We start from the raw sequence: 23,883 nt of genomic DNA, 5'->3' as shown, positions 1-23,883 counted from the left end.
AGCCAATGTTAGTGACCAGAAGGAGTATTTAATCCAAGCTCCATGGGAACGGCAAAAGCAGAGCTGGAAGAGCAGGAAGTGAATGCAGGCCACATGCTGGTCAATGAGAAGCAACTAAATTTGAACAACAATGGAATGGACAAATGGTAAGCTCAGGTAAGTGTTGGGGGCGTTCTGAACCCTTTTAAGATTTTTTTTTTTTAAACAAAAAGACTTTGCATGCACAGCAAGCAGACACATGCTATGCAAGCAAAACCTAAAAAGGGCTCTTTCTGCCAAATGTGGTGTAATTCTGTACAGTTATTCTGGCTGTAGTTGTGTTCAAAATCCCTATGGGAAAATGCAGGGGGAAAAAAAATTGGGACCCCCTGTTTTGTTTGGCCCCCGCTTGATGAATCACCCCAAACCTATTAAGACAGCAACTGGAGTGGGTGGCAAACTAGTTTTGAACATTTTGTGAAGATTTGTCAAACAGCGCCAAAGTTATTGGCAAAACAAAAACCGTATTCCCTATGGAAACTAGGTCCTAACTGTATCCACCTACTGGTGACCGACAGTAGTAATCCTCCAACACTAGGGCCTTGTTGCCCTCCCAGGGAATCCCAGAGGCGGTGCACGTCTGGGCAAGGCATCCCACCAAAATCTTTAAGCTCTGTTTCGGTTAATGTAGCACACAGCTCCCCAGAAAATGACATGCACTCCAGTCCGGTGTACCCTCAAGACACTTCTTTATTCGCACGTAACAGCTACAAAAAAGACACCCAACGCCTTTCAGCGCAGCTTGAGTCTTGATCATGGGTGAGCTAAATGCGAACACCTAAAGCTTTTAAGGACGTTTAAATGTGATCAACGACACTGGACAACATTGTCTCCCCACACAGGCTGAAATAGTGGCGAACATCTTGGAAATGGCAAAATCCCATACTTCCCTGTGCAATGTAGTACACATAGAATTGCAAGCCACATTGTACTGGTTCACATATTGTCAAAAGTGTTATAGAAACTGCCAATAGAAGTAATAATAAACAAAAAAAAATAAAGAACAAATTGGTGGGTATGTTGGGATAATCGTGTATGTTGGATGAAACGATGTTATAATGTAAAATATGCATATGTGGTGAACTCGATATTTTAAGATGGCTGCCATTGTCTGAGTTTAATTTGAATGTTCTGAATGGAACTGTGATGATGGACATGACTGCCCATATCTCAGAAATATTTCTCTATTGCCTTAGATTACTTGTAGTGCATTTGGCAGCAATGTGCTTATGTTTATGTGTATTTATATATACGTTTTCGTTAGGGTGAGGATTTATGTTGAGAGGAGCCGGAATGCCTTTACTACATATTGAACCGATTTTTGTGTGTGTGTATATATATATTAATATAATATAATATAATATATATATATATATACACACACACACACATTCTGTGTTTTATTCTCCAACTTCACATTTTCACATTGTGATAGAATTATGGTGAATGCTAACTGGAAATCTAAATAAGATAAAATATAATGTACTTTGAAAAAAAAACACAACTTTGAATCCTTTGACAATATCAGGCATCTTCAACCAGAGGCTCTCCAGTTCTCTGTGAGCAGCTCTCCTATGTGCAGCCCAGCCTACTACTATATATGCTTTTTCTTGCTTGAAATATTATATGAATGGCAAAATTTAAATTCATATATTCAAAATAAAATGTGTGTATTTTCAGTACTCATAAGGTGTTGTTTGTAGACAAATCATTGAATTTTCAATACGAGTTAGAGAAATGTATTAGTCACAATTATTATCTTGGTGCCAGGAGTGTTGCAGCTAAGGTTTTTATATATTACCTAATTAGAGGCATTCCAACTGATAAAACGTATTTTATTTTACTGCTGACAGCCCTGTCTAATGAACTGATGTGATCACTAATGACAATCATTGACGGGGTAGTCACTACATCAACACTAATATTAGTAGCTCGAGATGACTTTCATTGAACATAGTAGCTCTTCTTACCGAAAAGTTTGTGGACCCCTAAACTATATACACTCTAAGTGTGAATTGCATGTCTGTTAAAGATTCTGATGATGTTTTGCCCACCACCAGCAACATTTGCACATTACGTGAGTAGACACAGTACATTACTTCATCGAAACTCTAAGGAATAAACCCTCTCACTGAATTTCAAACTTAAAGGGCTCATCAATGCCTAATATGGCTGCCGAGATGTGACTCGCCCAAAACTCCAAGTCGCAGTTCAGCGTTTCTTTAGTTTCTCGGTTGACAGCAGGAGTTAGCGAGGAACACAAACATAGAAGACAGACTGGACGGTCGTTCGTCCAGGATGTTGAGAGCTGCATGCAGAGCTGGGCGGTGTTGGAGAGGTATCCGTAGAACCCAGGTGCCACAGAGGCAGTTACAGGACAGTCCCACGGTGAAGAGGCGTCTGCTGACTACTCCGATCTTCTATGTGAACGCGGGACCACACCTGGGGCACGTGTATTCAGCGTTGCTGGCAGACGCCATATATCGACACAGGAAGGTGGTACTTGGAGCTAATGACCCTGGCACGCGTTTTTCTACTGGTAAGTGTCAGCTTTATTTGTAGGCAGCAGCTGAAAACCACTAACCCACGTGCCCCAAAAGTCGACGCATTCTGAAAAGCATCGTATTGGAATGCGGAGTCGTGTTATCGCGTTTTAACCTTACCTGACAAAAATTACTCACATAAGATGGCGGCTCGCTTCACCAGGTCACGTCCACGGCTCTACCCGAGGCAGTTTCATGTGTTGGACGAACGAACGTCACCGAATAGCGAAAAAGGGAAGAATTATTGTTATACTGGAAATAGTATTTAAAGAAATCCTATAGGGGTGGCTCATAGGTATTTCTTCATGAGACCCAGATATTTTTTTAAAAAGATTAAGTGTGAATGATTCTGACAGTATTAAACATGTTCATGCGTTTTTATTTTTGTGCATCATTAATAACACGCTTAATGTATTTTCATACTTGATTACACATGCATACGCTGCTTTTGCCTTTGAAGCGATTCTCCGTGATTTGTGAAACTGTATTCTTCCAATCCATGTTCTAACCGCCTCAGTTTAGGTATAAACACCATTTTGTTCAAGATTGAAGTCACCTTGTCACTCATGTCTCCTCCCCCACCCACGTCTCTGCTCGCAATTTCTACAGCACACAATCAAGCTGAGATGTACTTCTGTACTTCCTCTGTCATTGGTTATGCAGCTCTTAAGGAACTTGTGCCAGCTCAATCGCAAACTTCCACTTTAACCTGAAGTTCCTGCTGGTTCTCTGTGCCCTATTCACTCATTCGCTCATTATAACATGTTATTGCCCATGTCTCTAATTTGTTCTAGCATCTCTGGACAAAATAAAAAAAATTCTAGCTTACGCGTCAAGAATTCTCAATTCTATTAAGGACACGGAGGCGATGATTATGCTGTCTCCTTTACTAAACTCCAAACAGCAGCCAATCATTTTACAAGAAAAAACATAAACTACATGTCCCATGAGGCATATGCCTAACATCACGTGGCCCAATCACCACCCATGCCCTTTGTCCATAAATGCTATGACCCTTAACGTCACTTCCTCTTTCTTTGGATAAGTCTCTTCACAAATAGTCAAAATTAAAACTTTTCAAACTGCAAACTTGGTGCGATCCGAAGTCCTAGGGAACCAAACTTCTAGAAGGACTGAAGAACAGGTCCTTGAACAACATCTTCAGATTAGGGAAGATGCGACCTCAAGAATTCTTCTGATCAGAACCTAAGGAAAAACAATATATATATGGTAATATCCCGTAGTAGTGTAGGGAAAATACTCTTTCAATGATAATAACAATTCTGGGCGGGAAGAAATAATGTTTAATATACAATCAAAACATATTAATAATCATTTGATGTTAACAACATTGTTTCTTAGGGAGGGATAATCCTCGCCTCCGTGTCCTTAATAGAATTGAAAATTCTTGACGCGTAAGCTAGAATTTTTTTTATTCTATTTCAGGACCGGAGGCTCCGATTATGCTCGTTTAAAGCTGATTAATAACCACAGAAGCAACATCTAAAACAGGTTTTTGATAACATTTTCTAAATGTGGATACAGATGACCAGTCGGCCGCTTTCATAATATCCTCAAGGCGAGAACCTAGGGCATATGTGTAAGGAAATGCCTCCTTGGCATGGTTGCCCCCTGACTTTTTGCCTTTGCTGATGCTATGTTTACAATTGAAAGTGTGCTGAGGCCTGCTAACCAGGCCCCAGCACCAGTGTTCTTTCCCTAACCTGTACTTTTATATCCACAATTGGCAGACCCTGGCATCCAGATAAGTCCCTTGTAACTGGTACTTCTAGTACCAAGGGCCCTGATGCCAAGGAAGGTCTCTAAGGGCTGCAGCATGTCTTATGCCACCCTGGAGACCTCTCACTCAGCACAGACACACTGCTTGCCAGCTTGTGTGTGCTAGTGAGGACAAAACGAGTAAGTCGACATGGCACTCCCCTCAGGGTGCCATGCCAGCCTCTCACTGCCTATGCAGTATAGGTAAGACACCCCTCTAGCAGGCCTTACATCCCTAAGGCAGGGTGCACTATACCATAGGTGAGGGTACCAGTGCATGAGCATGGTACCCCTACAGTGTCTAAACAAAACCTTAGACATTGTAAGTGCAGGGTAGCCATAAGAGTATATGGTCTGGGAGTCTGTCAAACACGAACTCCACAGCACCATAATGGCTACACTGAAAACTGGGAAGTTTGGTATCAAACTTCTCAGCACAATAAATGCACACTGATGCCAGTGTACATTTTATTGTAAAATACACCCCAGAGGGCACCTTAGAGGTGCCCCCTGAAACTTAACCGACTGTCTGTGTAGGCTGACTAGTTCCAGCAGCCTGCCACACCAGAGACATGTTGCTGGCCCCATGGGGAGAGTGCCTTTGTCACTCTGAGGCCAGTAACAAAGCCTGCACTGGGTGGAGATGCTAACACCTCCCCCAGGCAGGAACTGTGACACCTGGCGGTGAGCCTCAAAGGCTCCCCCCTTTGTCACAGCCCAGCAGGGCACTCCAGCTTAGTGGAGTTGCCCGCCCCCTCCGGCCACGGCCCCCACTTTTGGCGGCAAGGCTGGAGGGAACAAAGAAAGCAACAAGGAGGAGTCACTGGCCAGTCAGGACAGCCCCTAAGGTGTCCTGAGCTGAAGTGACTCTAACTTTTAGAAATCCTCCATCTTGCAGATGGAGGATTCCCCCAATAGGGTTAGGATTGTGACCCCCTCCCCTTGGGAGGAGGCACAAAGAGGGTGTACCCACTCTCAGGGCTAGTAGCCATTGGCTACTAACCCCCCAGACCTAAACACGCCCTTAAATTTAGTATTTAAGGGCTACCCTGAACCCTAGAAAATTAGATTCCTGCAACTACAAGAAGAAGGACTGCCTAGCTGAAAACCCCTGCAGAGGAAGACCAGAAGACGACAACTGCCTTGGCTCCAGAAACTCACCGGCCTGTCTCCTGCCTTCCAAAGATCCTGCTCCAGCGACGCCTTCCAAAGGGACCAGCGACCTCGACATCCTCTGAGGACTGCCCCTGCTTCGAAAAGACAAGAAACTCCCGAGGACAGCGGACCTGCTCCAAGAAAAGCTGCAACTTTGTTTCCAGAAGCTGTAAAGAACCCTGCAAGCTCCCCGCAAGAAGCGTGAGACTTGCAACACTGCACCCGGCGACCCCGACTCGGCTGGTGGCGATCCAACACCTCAGGAGGGACCCCAGGACTACTCTAAGACTGTGAGTACAAAAACCTGTCCCCCCTGAGCCCCCACAGCGCCGCCTGCAGAGGGAATCCCGAGGCTTCCCCTGACCGCGACTCTTTGAATCCTAAGTCCCGACACCTGGGAGAGACCCTGCACCCGCAGCCCCCAGGACCTGAAGGACCGGACTTTCACTGGAGGAGTGACCCCCAGGAGTCCCTCTCCCTTGACCAAGTGGAGGTTTCCCCGAGGAATCCCCCCCTTGCCTGCCTGCAGCGCTGAAGAGATCCCGAGATCTCTCATAGACTAACATTGAAAACCCGACGCTTGTTTTTACACTGCACCCGGCCGCCCCCGCGCTGCTGAGGGTGAAATTTCTGTGTGGACCTGTGTCCCCCCCGGTGCCCTACAAAACCCCCCTGGTCTGCCCTCCGAAGACGCGGGTACTTACCTGCAAGCAGACCGGAACCGGGGCACCCCCTTCTCTCCATTCTAGCCTATGTGTTTTGGGCACCACTTTGAACTCTGCACCTGACCGGCCCTGAGCTGCTGGTGTGGTGACTTTGGGGTTGCTCTGAACCCCCAACGGTGGGCTACCTTGGACCAAGAACTAAGCCCTGTAAGTGTCTTACTTACCTGGTTAACCTAACAAATACTTACCTCCCCTAGGAACTGTGAAAATTGCACTAAGTGTCCACTTTTAAAACAGCTATTTGTGAATAACTTGAAAAGTATACATGCAATTTTGATGATTTGAAGTTCCTAAATTACTTACCTGCAATACCTTTCGAATGAGATATTACATGTAGAATTTGAACCTGTGGTTCTTAAAATAAACTAAGAAAAGATATTTTTCTATATAAAAACCTATTGGCTGGATTTGTCTCTGAGTGTGTGTACCTCATTTATTGTCTATGTGTATGTACAACAAATGCTTAACACTACTCCTTGGATAAGCCTACTGCTCGACCACACTACCACAAAATAGAGCATTAGTATTATCTATTTTTACCACTATTTTACCTCTAAGGGGAACCCTTGGACTCTGTGCATGCTATTCCTTACTTTGAAATAGCACATACAGAGCCAACTTCCTACATTGGTGGATCAGCGGTGGGGTACAAGACTTTGCATTTGCTGGACTACTCAGCCAATACCTGATCACACGACAAATTCCAAAATTGTCATTAGAAATTGATTTTTGCAATTTGAAAAGTTTTCTAAATTCTTAAAAGACCTGCTAGGGCCTTGTGTTAGATCCTGTTTAGCATTTCTTTTAGAGTTTAAAAGTTTGTAAAAGTTTGAATTAGATTCTAGAACCAGTTGTAGATTCTTAAAAAGTATTCCAACTTTTAGAAGCAAAATGTCTAGCACAGATGTGACTGTGGTGGAACTCGACACCACACCTTACCTCCATCTTAAGATGAGGGAGCTAAGGTCACTCTGTAAAATAAAGAAAATAACAATGGGCCCCAAACCTACCAAAATACAGCTCCAGGAGCTTTTGGCAGAGTTTGAAAAGGCCAACCCCTCTGAGGGTGGCAACTCAGAGGAAGAGGATAGTGACTTGGAGGAAAATTCCCCCCTACCAGTCCTATCTAGGGAGAACAGGGTCCCTCAAACCCTGACTCCTAAAATAATAGTCAGAGATGCTGGTTCCCTCACAGGAGAGACCAACACCTCTGAAATCACTGAGGATAGCCCCAGTGAAGAGGACATCCAGTTAGCCAGGATGGCCAAAAGATTGGCTTTGGAAAGACAGATCCTAGCCATAGAGAGGGAAAGACAAGAGATGGGCCTAGGACCCATCAATGGTGGCAGCAACATAAATAGGGTCAGAGATTCTCCTGACATGTTGAAAATCCCTAAAGGGATTGTAACTAAATATGAAGAGGGTGATGACATCACCAAATGGTTCACAGCTTTTGAGAGGGCTTGTGTAACCAGAAAAGTGAACAGATCTCACTGGGGTGCTCTCCTTTGGGAAATGTTCACAGGAAAGTGTAGGGATAGACTCCTCACACTCTCTGGACAAGATGCAGAATCTTATGACCTCATGAAGGGTACCCTGATTGAGGGCTTTGGATTCTCCACTGAGGAGTATAGGATTAGATTCAGGGGGGCTCAAAAATCCTCGAGCCAGACCTGGGTTGACTTTGTAGACTACTCAGTGAAAACACTAGATGGTTGGATTCAAGGCAGTGGTGTAAGTAATTAGGATGGGCTGTACAATTTATTTGTGAAAGAACACCTGTTAAGTAATTGTTTCAATGATAAACTGCATCAGCATCTGGTAGACCTAGGACCAATTTCTCCCCAAGAATTGGGAAAGAAGGCGGACCATTGGGTCAAGACAAGGGTGTCCAAGACTTCAACAGGGGGTGACCAAAAGAAAGGGGTCACAAAGACTCCCCAGGGGAAGGGTGATGAGACAACCAAAGCTAAAAGTAGTAAAGAGTCTTCTACAGGCCCCCAAAAACCTGCACAGGAGGGTGGGCCCAGAGCCTCTTCACAAAACAATGGGTACAAGGGTAAAAACTTTGATCCCAAAAAGGCCTGGTGTCATAGCTGTAAACAGCATGGACACCAAACTGGAGACAAGGCCTGTCCCAAGAAAGGTTCCACTCCAAACTCCCATCCAGGTAACACTGGTATGGCTAGTCTCCAAGTGGGATCAACAGTGTGCCCAGAGCAAATCAGGGTCCACACTGAAGCTACTCTAGTTTCTGAGGGTGGGGTGGATTTAGCCACACTAGCTGTCTGGCCGCCTAACATGCAAAAATACAGACAGCAACTCTTAATTAATGGGACTAGAATAGAGGGCCTGAGGGATACAGGTGCCAGTGTCACCATGGTGACAGAGAAACTGGTTTCCCCTGGCCAATACCTGACTGGAAAAACTTACACAGTCACCAACGCTGACAATCAGAAAAAAGTACATCCCATGGCAATGGTTACTTTAGAATGGGGAGGGGTCAATGGCCTGAAACAGGTGGTGGTCTCCTCAAATATCCCAGTGGACTGTCTGCTTGGAAATGACCTGGAGTCCTCAGCATGGGCTGAGGTAGAACTAAAAACCCATGCAGCAATGCTGGGTATCCCTGAACTGGTGTGTGTGAAAACAAGAGCACAATGCAAGGCACAGGGTGAACAAGTAGAGCTGGAGTCTGGAAGAATGGCCCAGCCTACCAAGAGGAAAGGAAAGTCAGTTGGGAAACCAACTGCAACACAGCAAAAGAAAGGGAACCTCTCTTCTCAGGAAGAAGTTCTGCCCTCTGAGGGAACTGAGCCTTTGGAGCTTGAACCTTACCAGGTTGAGCTCTTAGGCCCAGGGGGACCCTCAAGGGAGGAGCTGTGTAAGGGACAAGAAACCTGTCCCTCTCTTGAAGGCCTTAGGCAGCAAGCTGCTGAAGAGTCCAAAGGCAAGAAAATTGGAACGCATAGGGTCTATTGGGAAGATGGACTCCTGTACACTGAGGCCAGAGACCCCAAACCTGGTGCCACTAGGAGAGTGGTAGTGCCTCAGCTGTTCAGAGAGTTCATCCTAACATTGGCCCATGACATTCCACTTGCTGGACATTTGGGACAAACCAAGACGTGGGAGAGGTTAGTCAACCACTTCTACTGGCCCAATATGTCCAACATGGTTAAGGAGTTTTGCCTCTCCTGCCCCACCTGTCAAGCCAGTGGTAAGACAGGTGGGCATCCAAAGGCCCCCCTCATTCCACTTCCAGTGGTGGGGGTTCCCTTTGAAAGAGTGGGTGTGGACATAGTTGGTCCACTAGAACCTCCCACAGCCTCAGGAAATATGTATATCCTGGTAGTAGTGGATCATGCTACCAGGTATCCTGAAGCTATTCCCCTTAGGTCGACTACTGCCCCTGCAGTAGCCAAGGCCCTCATTGGTATCTTTACCAGAGTGGGTTTCCCTAAGGAGGTGGTGTCTGACAGAGGTACCAACTTCATGTCAGCATACCTAAAGCACATGTGGAATGAGTGTGGAGTGACTTATAAATTCACTACACCATACCATCCACAAACTAATGGCTTGGTGGAGAGATTCAACAAGACATTAAAAGGCATGATCATGGGGCTCCCAGAAAAGCTCAAAAGGAGATGGGATGTCCTCTTGCCATGTCTGCTTTTCGCTTACAGAGAGGTGCCACAGAAGGGAGTAGGATTCTCACCCTTTGAACTTCTGTTTGGTCATCCTGTAAGGGGACCACTTGCTCTTGTTAAAAAAGGCTGGGAGAGACCTCTCCATGAGCCAAAACAAGACATAGTGGACTATGTACTTGGCCTTCGCTCTAGAATGGCAGAGTACATGGAAAAGGCAACCAAAAACCTTGAGGCCAGCCAACAGCTCCAGAAGTTTTGGTATGACCAAAAGGCTGCACTGGTTGAGTTCCAACCAGGGCAGAAAGTCTGGGTTCTGGAGCCTGTGGCTCCCAGGGCACTCCAGGACAAATGGAGTGGCCCTTACCCAGTGCTAGAGAGGAAGAGTCAGGTCACCTACCTGGTGGACCTGGGCACAAGCAGGAGCCCCAAGAGGGTGATCCATGTGAACCGCCTTAAGCTCTTCCATGACAGGGCTGATGTGAATCTGTTAATGGTAACAGATGAGGATCAGGAGGCAGAGAGTGAACCTCTCCCTGATCTTCTGTCATCAGACCCGAAAGATGGCACAGTAGATGGAGTGATCTACTCAGACACCCTCTCTGGCCAACAGCAAGCTGATTGTAGGAGAGTCCTACAACAGTTTCCTGAACTCTTCTCCTTAACCCCTGGTCAGACACACCTGTGTACCCATGATGTGGACACAGGAGACAGCATGCCTGTCAAAAATAAAATCTTTAGACAATCTGACCATGTTAAGGAAAGCATCAAGGTGGAAGTCCACAAGATGCTGGAATTGGGAGTGATTGAGCGCTCTGACAGCCCCTGGGCTAGCCCAGTGGTCTTAGTCCCCAAACCTCACACCAAAGATGGAAAGAAAGAGATGAGGTTTTGTGTGGACTACAGAGGGCTCAATTCTGTCACCAAGACAGATGCCCATCCAATTCCAAGAGCTGATGAGCTCATTGATAAATTAGGTGCTGCCAACTTTCTAAGTACCTTTGACTTGACAGCAGGGTACTGGCAAATAAAAATGGCACCTGGAGCAAAAGAAAAGACAGCATTCTCCACACCTGATGGGCATTATCAGTTTACTGTTATGCCCTTTGGTTTAAAGAATGCCCCTGCCACCTTCCAAAGGTTGGTGAATCAAGTCCTTGCTGGCTTGGAGTCCTTTAGCACAGCTTATCTTGATGATATTGCTGTCTTTAGCTCCACCTGGCAGGATCACCTGGTCCACCTGAGGAAGGTTTTGAAGGCTCTGCAATCTGCAGGCCTCTCTATCAAGGCATCCAAATGCCAGATAGGGCAGGGAACTGTGGTTTACTTGGGACACCTTGTAGGTGGAGGCCAAGTTCAGCCACTCCAACCCAAGATCCAGACTATTCTGGACTGGGTAGCTCCAAAAACCCAGACTCAAGTCAGGGCATTCCTTGGCTTGACTGGGTATTACAGGAGGTTTGTGAAGGGATATGGATCCATTGTGACAGCCCTCACTGAACTCACCTCCAAGAAAATGCCCAAGAAAGTGAACTGGACTGTGGAATGCCAACAGGCCTTTGACACCCTGAAACAAGCAATGTGCTCAGCACCAGTTCTAAAAGCTCCAGATTATTCTAAGCAGTTCATTGTGCAGACTGATGCCTCTGAACATGGGATAGGGGCAGTTTTGTCCCAAACAAATGATGATGGCCTTGACCAGCCTGTTGCTTTCATTAGCAGGAGGTTACTCCCCAGGGAGCAGCGTTGGAGTGCCATTGAGAGGGAGGCCTTTGCTGTGGTTTGGTCCCTGAAGAAGCTGAGACCATACCTCTTTGGGACTCACTTCCTAGTTCAAACTGACCACAGACCTCTCAAATGGCTGATGCAAATGAAAGGTGAAAATCCTAAACTGTTGAGGTGGTCCATCTCCCTACAGGGAATGGACTTTATAGTGGAACACAGACCTGGGACTGCCCATGCCAATGCAGATGGCCTTTCCAGGTTCTTCCACTTAGAAAATGAAGACTCTCTTGGGAAAGGTTAGTCTCATCCTCTTTCGTTTGGGGGGGGGTTGTGTAAGGAAATGCCTCCTTGGCATGGTTGCCCCCTGACTTTTTGCCTTTGCTGATGCTATGTTTACAATTGAAAGTGTGCTGAGGCCTGCTAACCAGGCCCCAGCACCAGTGTTCTTTCCCTAACCTGTACTTTTGTATCCACAATTGGCAGACCCTGGCATCCAGATAAGTCCCTTGTAACTGGTACTTCTAGTACCAAGGGCCCTGATGCCAAGGAAGGTCTCTAAGGGCTGCAGCATGTCTTATGCCACCCTGGAGACCTCTCACTCAGCACAGACACACTGCTTGCCAGCTTGTGTGTGCTAGTGAGGACAAAACGAGTAAGTCGACATGGCACTCCCCTCAGGGTGCCATGCCAGCCTCTCACTGCCTATGCAGTATAGGTAAGACACCCCTCTAGCAGGCCTTACATCCCTAAGGCAGGGTGCACTATACCATAGGTGAGGGTACCAGTGCATGAGCATGGTACCCCTACAGTGTCTAAACAAAACCTTAGACATTGTAAGTGCAGGGTAGCCATAAGAGTATATGGTCTGGGAGTCTGTCAAACACGAACTCCACAGCACCATAATGGCTACACTGAAAACTGGGAAGTTTGGTATCAAACTTCTCAGCACAATAAATGCACACTGATGCCAGTGTACATTTTATTGTAAAATACACCCCAGAGGGCACCTTAGAGGTGCCCCCTGAAACTTAACCGACTGTCTGTGTAGGCTGACTAGTTCCAGCAGCCTGCCACACCAGAGACATGTTGCTGGCCCCATGGGGAGAGTGCCTTTGTCACTCTGAGGCCAGTAACAAAGCCTGCACTGGGTGGAGATGCTAACACCTCCCCCAGGCAGGAACTGTGACACCTGGCGGTGAGCCTCAAAGGCTCCCCCCTTTGTCACAGCCCAGCAGGGCACTCCAGCTTAGTGGAGTTGCCCGCCCCCTCCGGCCACGGCCCCCACTTTTGGCGGCAAGGCTGGAGGGAACAAAGAAAGCAACAAGGAGGAGTCACTGGCCAGTCAGGACAGCCCCTAAGGTGTCCTGAGCTGAAGTGACTCTAACTTTTAGAAATCCTCCATCTTGCAGATGGAGGATTCCCCCAATAGGGTTAGGATTGTGACCCCCTCCCCTTGGGAGGAGGCACAAAGAGGGTGTACCCACTCTCAGGGCTAGTAGCCATTGGCTACTAACCCCCCAGACCTAAACACGCCCTTAAATGTAGTATTTAAGGGCTACCCTGAACCCTAGAAAATTAGATTCCTGCAACTACAAGAAGAAGGACTGCCTAGCTGAAAACCCCTGCAGAGGAAGACCAGAAGACGACAACTGCCTTGGCTCCAGAAACTCACCGGCCTGTCTCCTGCCTTCCAAAGATCCTGCTCCAGCGACGCCTTCCAAAGGGACCAGCGACCTCGACATCCTCTGAGGACTGCCCCTGCTTCGAAAAGACAAGAAACTCCCGAGGACAGCGGACCTGCTCCAAGAAAAGCTGCAACTTTGTTTCCAGCAGCTGTAAAGAACCCTGCAAGCTCCCCGCAAGAAGCGTGAGACTTGCAACACTGCACCCGGCGACCCCGACTCGGCTGGTGGCGATCCAACACCTCAGGAGGGACCCCAGGACTACTCTAAGACTGTGAGTACAAAAACCTGTCCCCCCTGAGCCCCCACAGCGCCGCCTGCAGAGGGAATCCCGAGGCTTCCCCTGACCGCGACTCTTTGAATCCTAAGTCCCGACACCTGGGAGAGACCCTGCACCCGCAGCCCCCAGGACCTGAAGGACCGGACTTTCACTGGAGGAGTGACCCCCAGGAGTCCCTCTCCCTTGACCAAGTGGAGGTTTCCCCGAGGAATCCCCCCCTTGCCTGCCTGCAGCGCTGAAGAGATCCCGAGATCTCTCATAGACTAACATTGAAAACCCGACGCTTGTTTTTACACTGCACCCGGCCGCCCCCGCGCTGCTGAGGGTGAAATTTCTGTGTGGACCTGTGTCCCCCCCGGTGCCCTACAAAACCCCCCTGGTCTGCCCTCCGAAGACGCGGGTACTTACCTGCAAGCAGACCGGAACCGGGGCACCCCCTTCTCTCCATTCTAGCCTATGTGTTTTGGGCACCACTTTGAACTCTGCACCTGACCGGCCCTGAGCTGCTGGTGTGGTGACTTTGGGGTTGCTCTGAACCCCCAACGGTGGGCTACCTTGGACCAAGAACTAAGCCCTGTAAGTGTCTTACTTACCTGGTTAACCTAACAAATACTTACCTCCCCTAGGAACTGTGAAAATTGCACTAAGTGTCCACTTTTAAAACAGCTATTTGTGAATAACTTGAAAAGTATACATGCAATTTTGATGATTTGAAGTTCCTAAAGTACTTACCTGCAATACCTTTCGAATGAGATATTACATGTAGAATTTGAACCTGTGGTTCTTAAAATAAACTAAGAAAATATATTTTTCTATATAAAAACCTATTGGCTGGATTTGTCTCTGAGTGTGTGTACCTCATTTATTGTCTATGTGTATGTACAACAAATGCTTAACACTACTCCTTGGATAAGCCTACTGCTCGACCACACTACCACAAAATAGAGCATTAGTATTATCTATTTTTACCACTATTTTACCTCTAAGGGGAACCCTTGGACTCTGTGCATGCTATTCCTTACTTTGAAATAGCACATACAGAGCCAACTTCCTACAATATGTCTTGGACGCCATTGCGCCTCTCACTGAATGAGCTCCGAATATATTAATATCTATGCCTGCTTCATTCATTAGCCATTTATTAACCCTTTGAGATAAGGTGGCCGATGAGACCGGTTTAAAAGGTTTTTGTAAAGCAATGAGTAACTGACCAGAGGTATCCTGTCTAAGAGGTTCTGTAACCAGTTCATACTCTCTCAAACATTGAACCACATAAAGCTTTGGGTTGTCTGGAAATGCTGGGTAAGATACTGACCTGCAATTAGTCTTTGTCCGTTTGGAAATGTTAAAAATAACCCCTTCGGGTGAATACACTGTACCTGTTAAGTCCAAGGCTCTGACGTCTGATACGCGTTTGCAAGAAATAAGGCATAATAACATTGTCAGTTTGGCTGAAATTTGTTTACGGGAGAGGGAACCATTGTCCGGCCAGGATTCTAGCAATCTCAGTACAATATTGACGTCCCACAAAGTGGAATATTTGGTTTGAGGAGGATTGGATAATCGAATACCTCTAGTAATTTACATACTAGAGGGTGTTCACCCACCGGTTTCCCATCTAAATGAGCATGGCCAGCAGAAATGGCTGATCTAAAGTTGTTGACTGTTCTATAAGCTAGGCCTGAGCCAGCTAGTTCAGCCAGAAAATTAACGATCATTTCAATATTTGAGTCCACAGGATTGGTATCCCGTCTATTACACCAACTAGTCCATCTTCTCCAGGCAGATGAGTATCTTTTGTGGGTACCTGATGCCTAGGCTTGTTTGATGAATGTCGCAGCTTGTTGCGAAATTCCTGGGGTATTCCATCTTGCCCTGAAACCTTCCAAGCCATCAATGTTAGTTTCAGTGAAACAATCATTGGATGTTGTTGATTCTCCGGGTTCAAAAGGAGGTTCGGGCGAGGAGGAATGAGAAGAGGTGGGGCGCATACTAGATGAAGGGCAAGTGGGAACCAAGGTTGAGCTCTCCAGCAAAGGGTCACTAATATGATCACCGCTTTCTGTCGTCTTATTTGAGACAGTACTCTGGGAATCATTAGGAACGGGGGAAAGGCATATCCCCGGAACTTCGACCAATCTTGGAGAAAAGCGTCGGTCGCCTGAGCTAGAGGGTCTGGGCGGCAACTGAAAAAACAAGGGATCTGAGTATTGAGGCGGGAAGCGAATAAATCCACTTTGCATGGCCCCCAAACTTTGGATATCTGTTGGAAAATTATCGGATCCAGTCTCCAGTCGCTGAAGTCTGTCAGGTACCTGGAGTTCCAGTCCGCTATTGTATTCTGGTCCCCTGGGAGGTATTCCGCCATGATGGTCAGGCGATGACTGAGGCAATAGTGCCAGAATTCCTTGGCAATTTCGGCCAGTATCTTGAATTTCGTGCCCCCCAGTTTGTTGACATATCGCACTGCCAATATGTTGTCCATTCGGAGCAGAATGCAGCAGTCTGTCTTTTGGGGGGAAAAGGCTCCTGATGGCAAAGGATCCCGCTAGGAGTTCCAGACAGTTGATATGAAGGGTCTGTTCCCAGGTCGACCACCGGCCTCCAGTTACTATCGAGCCACAGCGGGCTCCCCATCCCCAACGGCTGGCATCGGACTCTATCACAATTTCTGTGTGCAAGCCAAAAATTGCTCTGCCGTTCCAGGCTTCCATGTGTTGGAGCCACCAATGAAGTTCTGCTTTCACTTCGTCGGTCAGGGGAATCATTTTTGAGTAGCTGAGCCCCTGTTGAAGGTGTCTGATTTTGAGTCTCTGAAGTGCCCGGTAGTGAAGAGGGGCCGGGAATATTGCCTGAATCGAAGAAGCCAGCAGACCCACTATTCTGGCAATGTTCCTCAATGAAATTATCTGGTTGGCTAGAGCAGTCCTTAGCTCTCTCTTGATGCCTCACATTTTTTGAGGTGGTAGAATAAGAAGGGAGAGGAGAGAATCTATCCTGAATCCCAAAAAGTCTATCATTTGAGAGGGAGTCAATAATGACTTCTGCACATTGATAAGGAAACCTAATTCCTGCAGAAGATTGATTGTCCATTCCAGATGAGTCATGAGTGTCTGGGGGTTCTGAGCCATCAGAAGGATGTCGTCGAGGTATACTATGAGTCTGACTCCCGTGGATCTCAACCGTTCCATCACTGGCCTCAATAATTTCGTGAAGCACCACGGGGCCGATGAGATGCCGAAGGGAAGGGCATTGAATTCCAGACAGTGTACCTTCTAGAGGAATTGTAGGAATCTCCTGTGAGGGTGATAGATGGGGATTGACAGGTAAGCGTCTTTTAAGTCGAGACGCACCATCCAATCTCCCTCTAGAAGAATGTCTCGAAGCAAGTGGATGCCCTCCATCTTGAAGTGCCTGTACAAGATCCAGTAGTTGAATTCTTTGAGATTTAGAACTAGACGGTGACCGCCTCCCTTTTTGTCCACGACAAAGATAGGGCTTAAGAAACCTGTTGGGTGAGGGGAAGAAAAACTCACCGCTCCTTTGTATAAGAGGTCCTGTACCTCTGAGTCTATAAAAGTCTGATCTGCAGGGGAAAAATAAATTTGTGTTGGAGGGGTTCCTATAAACTCTAGGTGAAAACCAGTAACTGTCTGTAGAACCCAAGGGTCTCCTGAAATTCTTTTCCAGTTTTCTAGGAATAAGCCCACTCTGCCTGCCCCCAAGCCGTACTTGAGAATAAGGAATAATGCTCACTTGAATAACTAGATTCTTGGATTGCTCACTGCTGACCCCTGCGGGGTCCTCGTCTGTATCTGGGACGTCCACCTCGGTTGCGAGTGGGGTAGAAGGTGGTGTCCGATTGGTCAGAGTACCAGTTGTTTCTCCCTCTCGTATAGGAGTATTGAGAGCTTTGGAAGGATCCTCGGCCAGGCATACTCCCTCCTAAACGTCCGGCCCTGGCAAAAAGGTTTCTCTTGAAGACTTTCTTAAGCGATAAGTGTGCCTTATCAAGGGAAGAGAAAGTAGCACAAAATTTTGCTAGGTCCTTTATAAAGGATGAGCCAAAAAGGAGGCCATCAGTCGATGGGCCAGCTTCGGAGGTTGCAAGGTCTGTTAACTTGGGATCGATTCTCATAAGAATGGTTTTGCGGCATTCTGACGATACCGCACAGTTTGCGTTGCCAAGAAGGCAAAATGATCTCTGGGCCCAGCCAATCAGGACATCCGTATCCACGGGCGTATTCGATTGTTTGGCGAGGTAGGCCATGTCGAGGATTTTTATCAAGGGGCTCGTGACATCCAGAAACTTATCCTGGCATATCCGCCATGATCTGTCTAAACCCTTCTTGGGGTCTTTGCCAAATTTCCTCATGAATGTGACCATAGTGGGGTCAATGTCTGGAGTGTCCGTAACCTTTTCATCTACATCAGGTCTAGGGCATTCAGCCCGAAGGCGTGAGCGGACCTCCTTGTCAAAACTTCTTCTGACATTGTCATGTATGTATTGAGCTACTCCTGGAGATGGGGTCCAGTTGGAGACTCGAGGGTGCATGATCTGGGTGGGGTCGAAATCTAGGGTCTTAGATGAGGCAGGTTCTTTTCTAGGTTTTTTGCTGGGGATAGGGGGGTCTGAGACGTCAGAATCGCTGGAGTCAGAGTTGGGATCTGAAGAAGACTAAGAGGAGTCTAAGTCTTTAGAATTACTATAGTTATGCTCGGTGGAATGCTTTTTAAATAATTTTGTTAAATGCATCAGCATGAACACCAGTGATCGTGTTATCAACCTCCTCTAAGTTTCTGGTTTTGGCTTTGCACTTAGATTTCTTCTCATGTGAAGAAGATTGAAGTTCGCTATGCCAACCCTGGGATTTTGCGAAATCAAATAATTGCCCTGAAAAGGGTCCCAAAGCTTTCACCAGGGTGTCATTAACAGATTGCTGTACTCTGTTATCAATGGCTTCCACTAGGTTTACCTCTAGTTGGTTTCCCAAATCACCAGGATAAAATCCAGCTTCATTTTCACTCCATTGAGCCATTTTTTTAACTTTTTTGAAAAAACAATATGGGGGAGTGTGAGCCCCAGACAGGCTAATTGGCCCTATGATATGGTGGAGGGAGCTGCCCGTATATAACACTCTAGGCGATGCCTTTTTATATTTTACAACCCAGTTCCAGATGAACTGGGCGTCAGGGAGCAGATAAAAGGTTAGGAAGGCAGAGAAAACCGTCTGGCAGGCGTTCCGCGCATCCAAGCTGGCTCATCAAAGTGATGAAATCGGCTTGAAAAACGCGCGTGCAAAGCGCGAGCGTTGCCAGGGAAAGGGGACTACACAAGCGTGTAGTTGCTCCCGCTCCACAGGGCGTCAGAAATCAGGTCGACAGAAGCCGCGCAACAAAAAGGGGGAAAATAAACGGGTTATCGCGAGCGAAATCGCGTCACTACCCGGAGTCGTAAATCGGTATAAATATACAGTATTACAAGCACATTAAAATATTAAAATACACAATAAACGTAAGAATGAATAAAAGCGTCACTTATCTGCTGCGGAGCAGCAAAGAAAGAGGAAGTGACGTTAAGGGTCATAGCATTTATGGACAAAGGGCATGGGTGGTGATTGGGCCACGTGATGTTAGGCATATGCCTCATGGGACATGTAAATCTATGTTTTTTCTTGTAAAATGATTGGCTGGTGTATGGAGTTTAGTAAAGAAGGAGACCGCATAATCTGAGCCTCCGGTCCTGAAATAGAATTAGCATAGAGAGGACAGAATAATTATTCATGTAGTGGGATAGTGGTTAGATTTCAGGGTAACGTAACTTTTATTTTTCATGTGCCCTTGAATTGCTAATAAAATTTATAAGTTTGCTCACACCAGGTTGATTCTGCAATTTCTGTTAATTTCATATGCAAAAATAATTTATAGAAACCCTCAACTTTGGGGGTGAGCCAGAAGACATTCTGTCCATTACTCTCCCTGTTTTCCTGCCGACTTGGCACTTAAAATACTTTTTGATTTTGCTGATCTCCATATCACTCTTTTAATTAAGAGCCTTCATGGCATTGATTCTACCAATGATGTAATAAAATACTTAAACTTTCTATTGATGTAGAACTCAAATATTGAGTGGGCCAATTTACCTAATTGATTGTATTTCTGATTTTAGATATATTAGGGGGTTGCTTAACACAGAGACCCATTGCCTCATGAAATCGAGGTTTAACACTGTCTCCAATCCAGTAAGGGTGGATAGTTGTTTGAGGTAAGATTTAGGGTGTCTAAAGTTTCCAGGTACCCCATACTGACTGTAGTTAGGCATCTCATACATGTTTTATACTCTAGCGCTGTAAGTTGGGCAAGGGAGGGGGGCATTGCTTGTGATGTGGCCTGGGTGCAAGCGATCCAGTTGCAGCAAGCAATCAGTAGTTGAATGACAGATATGTCTAAAAGTATTTATTCATGCTCAATTACTTACTATCATTGCATGATAGTACACATAAATGAATGAATTGCAAGATATCAATATTACATAAGAATGTTGCAAAACAAAAATCTAATAAAAGGTAAAAATTCAACTCAGTCTTTTAATGTCACCACACTTATTTATTTGCATAACCTGCAAATCATGTATTACATTTCTTTTCTGCTAAAATAAAGAACTTAAACTAGTGTTCAAAATAGGATCTTTTGGATTTAGCGAGCTGATGATCTGCCAACATGTATTCATTATTCCTTAGGTTGTAAGCTTGCCTTAACAGATTTGGTTTCTCTTGAGTGAGGGCCAAACATATGCAGACTAGCTGGATTGAAGTCTCCTCTACTTTATTACACAGTCTGCACAGATTGCTCTTCTTTCCTTATCGTACTTACTTTGGAATATAATCTTGTGGCAGTAGACTGCCAAAGTGATAAATTATACATTTTTGTTTTGTAGCACTTGAATACGTTGAGAGTAAGATTGACAGTACAAAGATGTATAACTATTTAAAACCATGGCGTCCGTCTTGAGATGTGAAATGTCACTCATCCGGGGTAAAGACTCTGCCTGTGATATCTAGCGCACGGATGTCGGAAACCCAGCAGCAAGATATCAAACACAGCAAGGTTGCCAGCTTTGCCGACGTCTGTTTTCTCAACAGATACTTGTTAGCCGGCCATGATTTAAATAGGCGGAGCACCTTGTTTACATTCCATGAGCAGAATACCTTGGACCCGGAGGAAGGATTAGTCTGACGTCCCGAGGAATTTGCAGACAAATGGATGTTCTCCAACTGGTCGACCTTCCACTGCGGCATGGCCCGCCGAGATGGCCGAGCGGAAGGCATTGATTAATCTGTAGATTAGATCCTCAGATGCCAAAGATGCCAAAAAGTTCATGATATGGACAATGTCTGCCCCCATAGGATCAGGTTGTCGGATATGACACCAACCCAGCCATGTTGTCCAGGCTGATCTGTATCTTTTATTGGTACTGTCTGCCCACAACTTTGTGTGTAGGATTGCTGCCTCTTGCAAAATGCCCGGGATTTCCAATCTTCCCTGGAAATCCTCCAGGCCATGAGTTGGAGGCACCTGTCCATCACCAAGTGGTAATGATTCCCTAGTGGATCAAGAAGGAGATCGGGAAACAGGGGTAGACGGATTGGAACATCCCAAGAAAGTTTTTCATCAGAACTGGAAACTAGACTTGAGACCACCACAAGGTCTGTCCTCTGCTTCCGAACTTGAGCCGCGAGTCTCATAATCACTGCGAACGGGGGAAAGGCATAGCCCTGCTCCAGTCCTGTAGGAAGGCATCGGTCGCTGCGGGTCCGGTTTCCAACTGCAGTACCTGGGTGATCCAGATGTGAGGCGAACAGGTCCATTGAAAATTTACCCCAGTGGGATTGTAGCCCCTGAAACACCAGTGGGTGAAGCCGCCACAGGCTGACGTCCTTCCAGTGGCGAGAATTCGTGCCAGATTCGCCAGAGTCTCTGATTTGGTTCCCCCAGGTGGTTTATATAGCGTACTGCCGCTACGTTGTCCATTTTTAGCAAAAGAGGCTTTGTCTTTGATCCAGCATTTCACTGCAAAGGACCCCACCATGAGTTCCAAGCATTTGATGTGCAGTCCTCTCTCTTCCGACGACCAGCTTCCTATAGAGTACTCGCCACACTGGGCTCCCCAGCCCGTGCCGCCAGTGTCTGATTCTATGACTATGTCCGGTTGGGATCCGAAAATGGCCTGGCCCGGGCCATTCCATGCCTCTATATGTGAGATCTACCATCTCAGCTCCTCTTTGGCCTCCTCTGACAGGGGCACTGATTGAGAATACGTGAGGCCCTTCCGCAGATGAGATATCTGGAGTCTCTGGAGGGCGTGATAGTGGAGGGGGCCTGGGAATATGTCCTCTATAGAGGATGAGAGGAGCCCGACAATCTGAGGGATCTGTCTTAATGAAGTCTGAGACCTGACCAGGGTCCTTTTGAACTCGTGCTTGATTTTAGACAATTTCCTTGATGGTAGGCTGAGGGTTTCCTGAACTGAATCTACCACAAATCCTAAAAATTGTATGGACTGGGTTGGGTGAAGAGCTGATTTGGATTTGTTGATCACGAATCAGAGGGATTCCAGTAAGGTCACAGACTGTTGAAGGTAGCCCACCAGTCTCATGGGACACTGGTCTAGCTGAAGGATATTGGCTCTCATTTTGACTTTGGCGGTCTATTTCGTAGACCACTGTCGCACCTGCCACTTGACCTCCAGTGTTGACAGTCTTCAGACCGCCATATTATGGCTACTCTCTGCCACTATTTGGTGGGGAAGCCACCATCAGCCATATAAGTGGTCGGCGGTCTAAAGGAGCTTGCTTCGTCGCCACCGCCACGTCACCACAACACCGCCCGCCGTATTACAACATTGTAGACGGCTTGGTGGTGTTGTGTTGGTGGGGCGCTGGTGGCAGAGCAAGAGCCATGGACCCCGTTCCCTCCTGGATGACCACAGGGTAAGGTGATCGACCATTAGGGGAGGGAGTGGTGTTGAGTGATGTGTGCATGAATGGGCGGGTTTGTGTGTGAATGGAGGGGGTGGGGGGTTTTGTGTGTGTTTGTGTGCAAGTGTCTGTGCTTGTGTGAATGCGGGGGTGGGGGGAGTATGTGCATGTATGCGGAGAGTGTTGAGGGGGGGGTGTCGTGGCCGTGTGTGCATGAGTGAGCGTGGATGTTTGTGTGGATGTATGCAAGTGTGGTGTGTGCGTGCATGGATGGGGGTCAGAACAGGGGGAACGGTGGTGTCAGAATGGGGGTGGGGGGGCTTCTGATGTGGTCGGTGTGGGGGGGGGCTCCTACATGAAGGAGGGGAGGTTGAGGAATTCTGTTGTGGCGACAGAAATGAGTGTTCCTGTCGCCAGTATCCTTACCTGCAGGGATTTCCTGGCGGGGCTGCCGCACCGGAATCCCTGGCGGTAAGGGTACTCACAATTCCTTGGGCGGTGTTAGTTGGATCGCTGGGTCGAAGGTGGTTAACCTTTGGCAAGGCGGTCCCACCACCCTGGCAGTACAGGTGGTGAACTTACTGTGATGCAGCTAGTTCACTAGCAATGTCATTTGGCGGTCCTGCACCACCATGCTGTTGGCAGTCTGACCGCAGGCGTGGTGGTGCAGGACCGCCAAGATCATAATGACCACCATTGTCTAGATAGACTGGCATCCTAATCCCCGAGATCTTAGGTGTTTCACCATCGGCTTCAAGACCTTGGTGAAGCACCATGGAACGGAGGATACCCCAAAAGGAAGGGAGGTGAATTTGAGGGTTTGTCCCCTCCTTTGAAATTGGAGAAACCACCTGTGAGGGGGAAAAATAGGGATCGTGAGATAGGCATTCTTTAGATCGAGCCACACCATCCAGTCATTCACTTGCAGGAGGTCTCGGAGGAGGTGGATCCCTTCCACTTTGAAGTTACGGAAAACCAGCCACTCATTGAATCCTTTTAGGTTTATTACCAGGCGTTGTCCTCCATCTCTTTTCTCTACCAGAAAGAGATTGCTGCGAAAACCAAAGGGATGTGCACAGGATTAGACAATGACCCCTTTCTTCAGAAGTTGGGTTATTTCTGTATCCACCAAGGACGCCAGGAGGGAAGAAAAATGAAGGGTGTGTGGTTGTAACAATTGAACCGGGGAACCATAAAATTCTACGTTGAACCCTTGGACTGTCTGTAACACCCAGTTGTGGAGAAACTCTGCCATCCTGCCCCCCCCAACTTAAGTCCCGCCGGGACGTGAATGTTCACCTTGGGTAGAGATGTTGGAGGCTCCGTTCTTGAA

At 46.9% G+C, this 23,883-nt stretch overlaps 1 protein-coding gene across 1 annotated transcript in view; it reads left to right on the top strand.

Moving 5' to 3' along the window:
• The first annotated feature begins 2,306 nt into the window (after window positions 1–2,306).
• LOC138265884 (methionine--tRNA ligase, mitochondrial-like) overlaps window positions 2,307–23,883 on the top strand; it is an 84,555-nt gene continuing 62,978 nt past the window's right edge. The window contains exon 1 of the mRNA XM_069214024.1: window positions 2,307–2,578. Within this exon, the coding sequence (XP_069070125.1) occupies window positions 2,338–2,578 (241 nt within the window). The 5' untranslated portion in view covers window positions 2,307–2,337. The remainder of the gene's footprint in view (window positions 2,579–23,883) is intronic.

Source organism: Pleurodeles waltl, chromosome 2_1, assembly GCF_031143425.1.
Source record: "Pleurodeles waltl isolate 20211129_DDA chromosome 2_1, aPleWal1.hap1.20221129, whole genome shotgun sequence".
NCBI classification, from domain to species: Eukaryota; Metazoa; Chordata; class Amphibia; order Caudata; family Salamandridae; genus Pleurodeles; species Pleurodeles waltl.
This window is presented reverse-complemented; position numbering and strand designations above follow the sequence as displayed.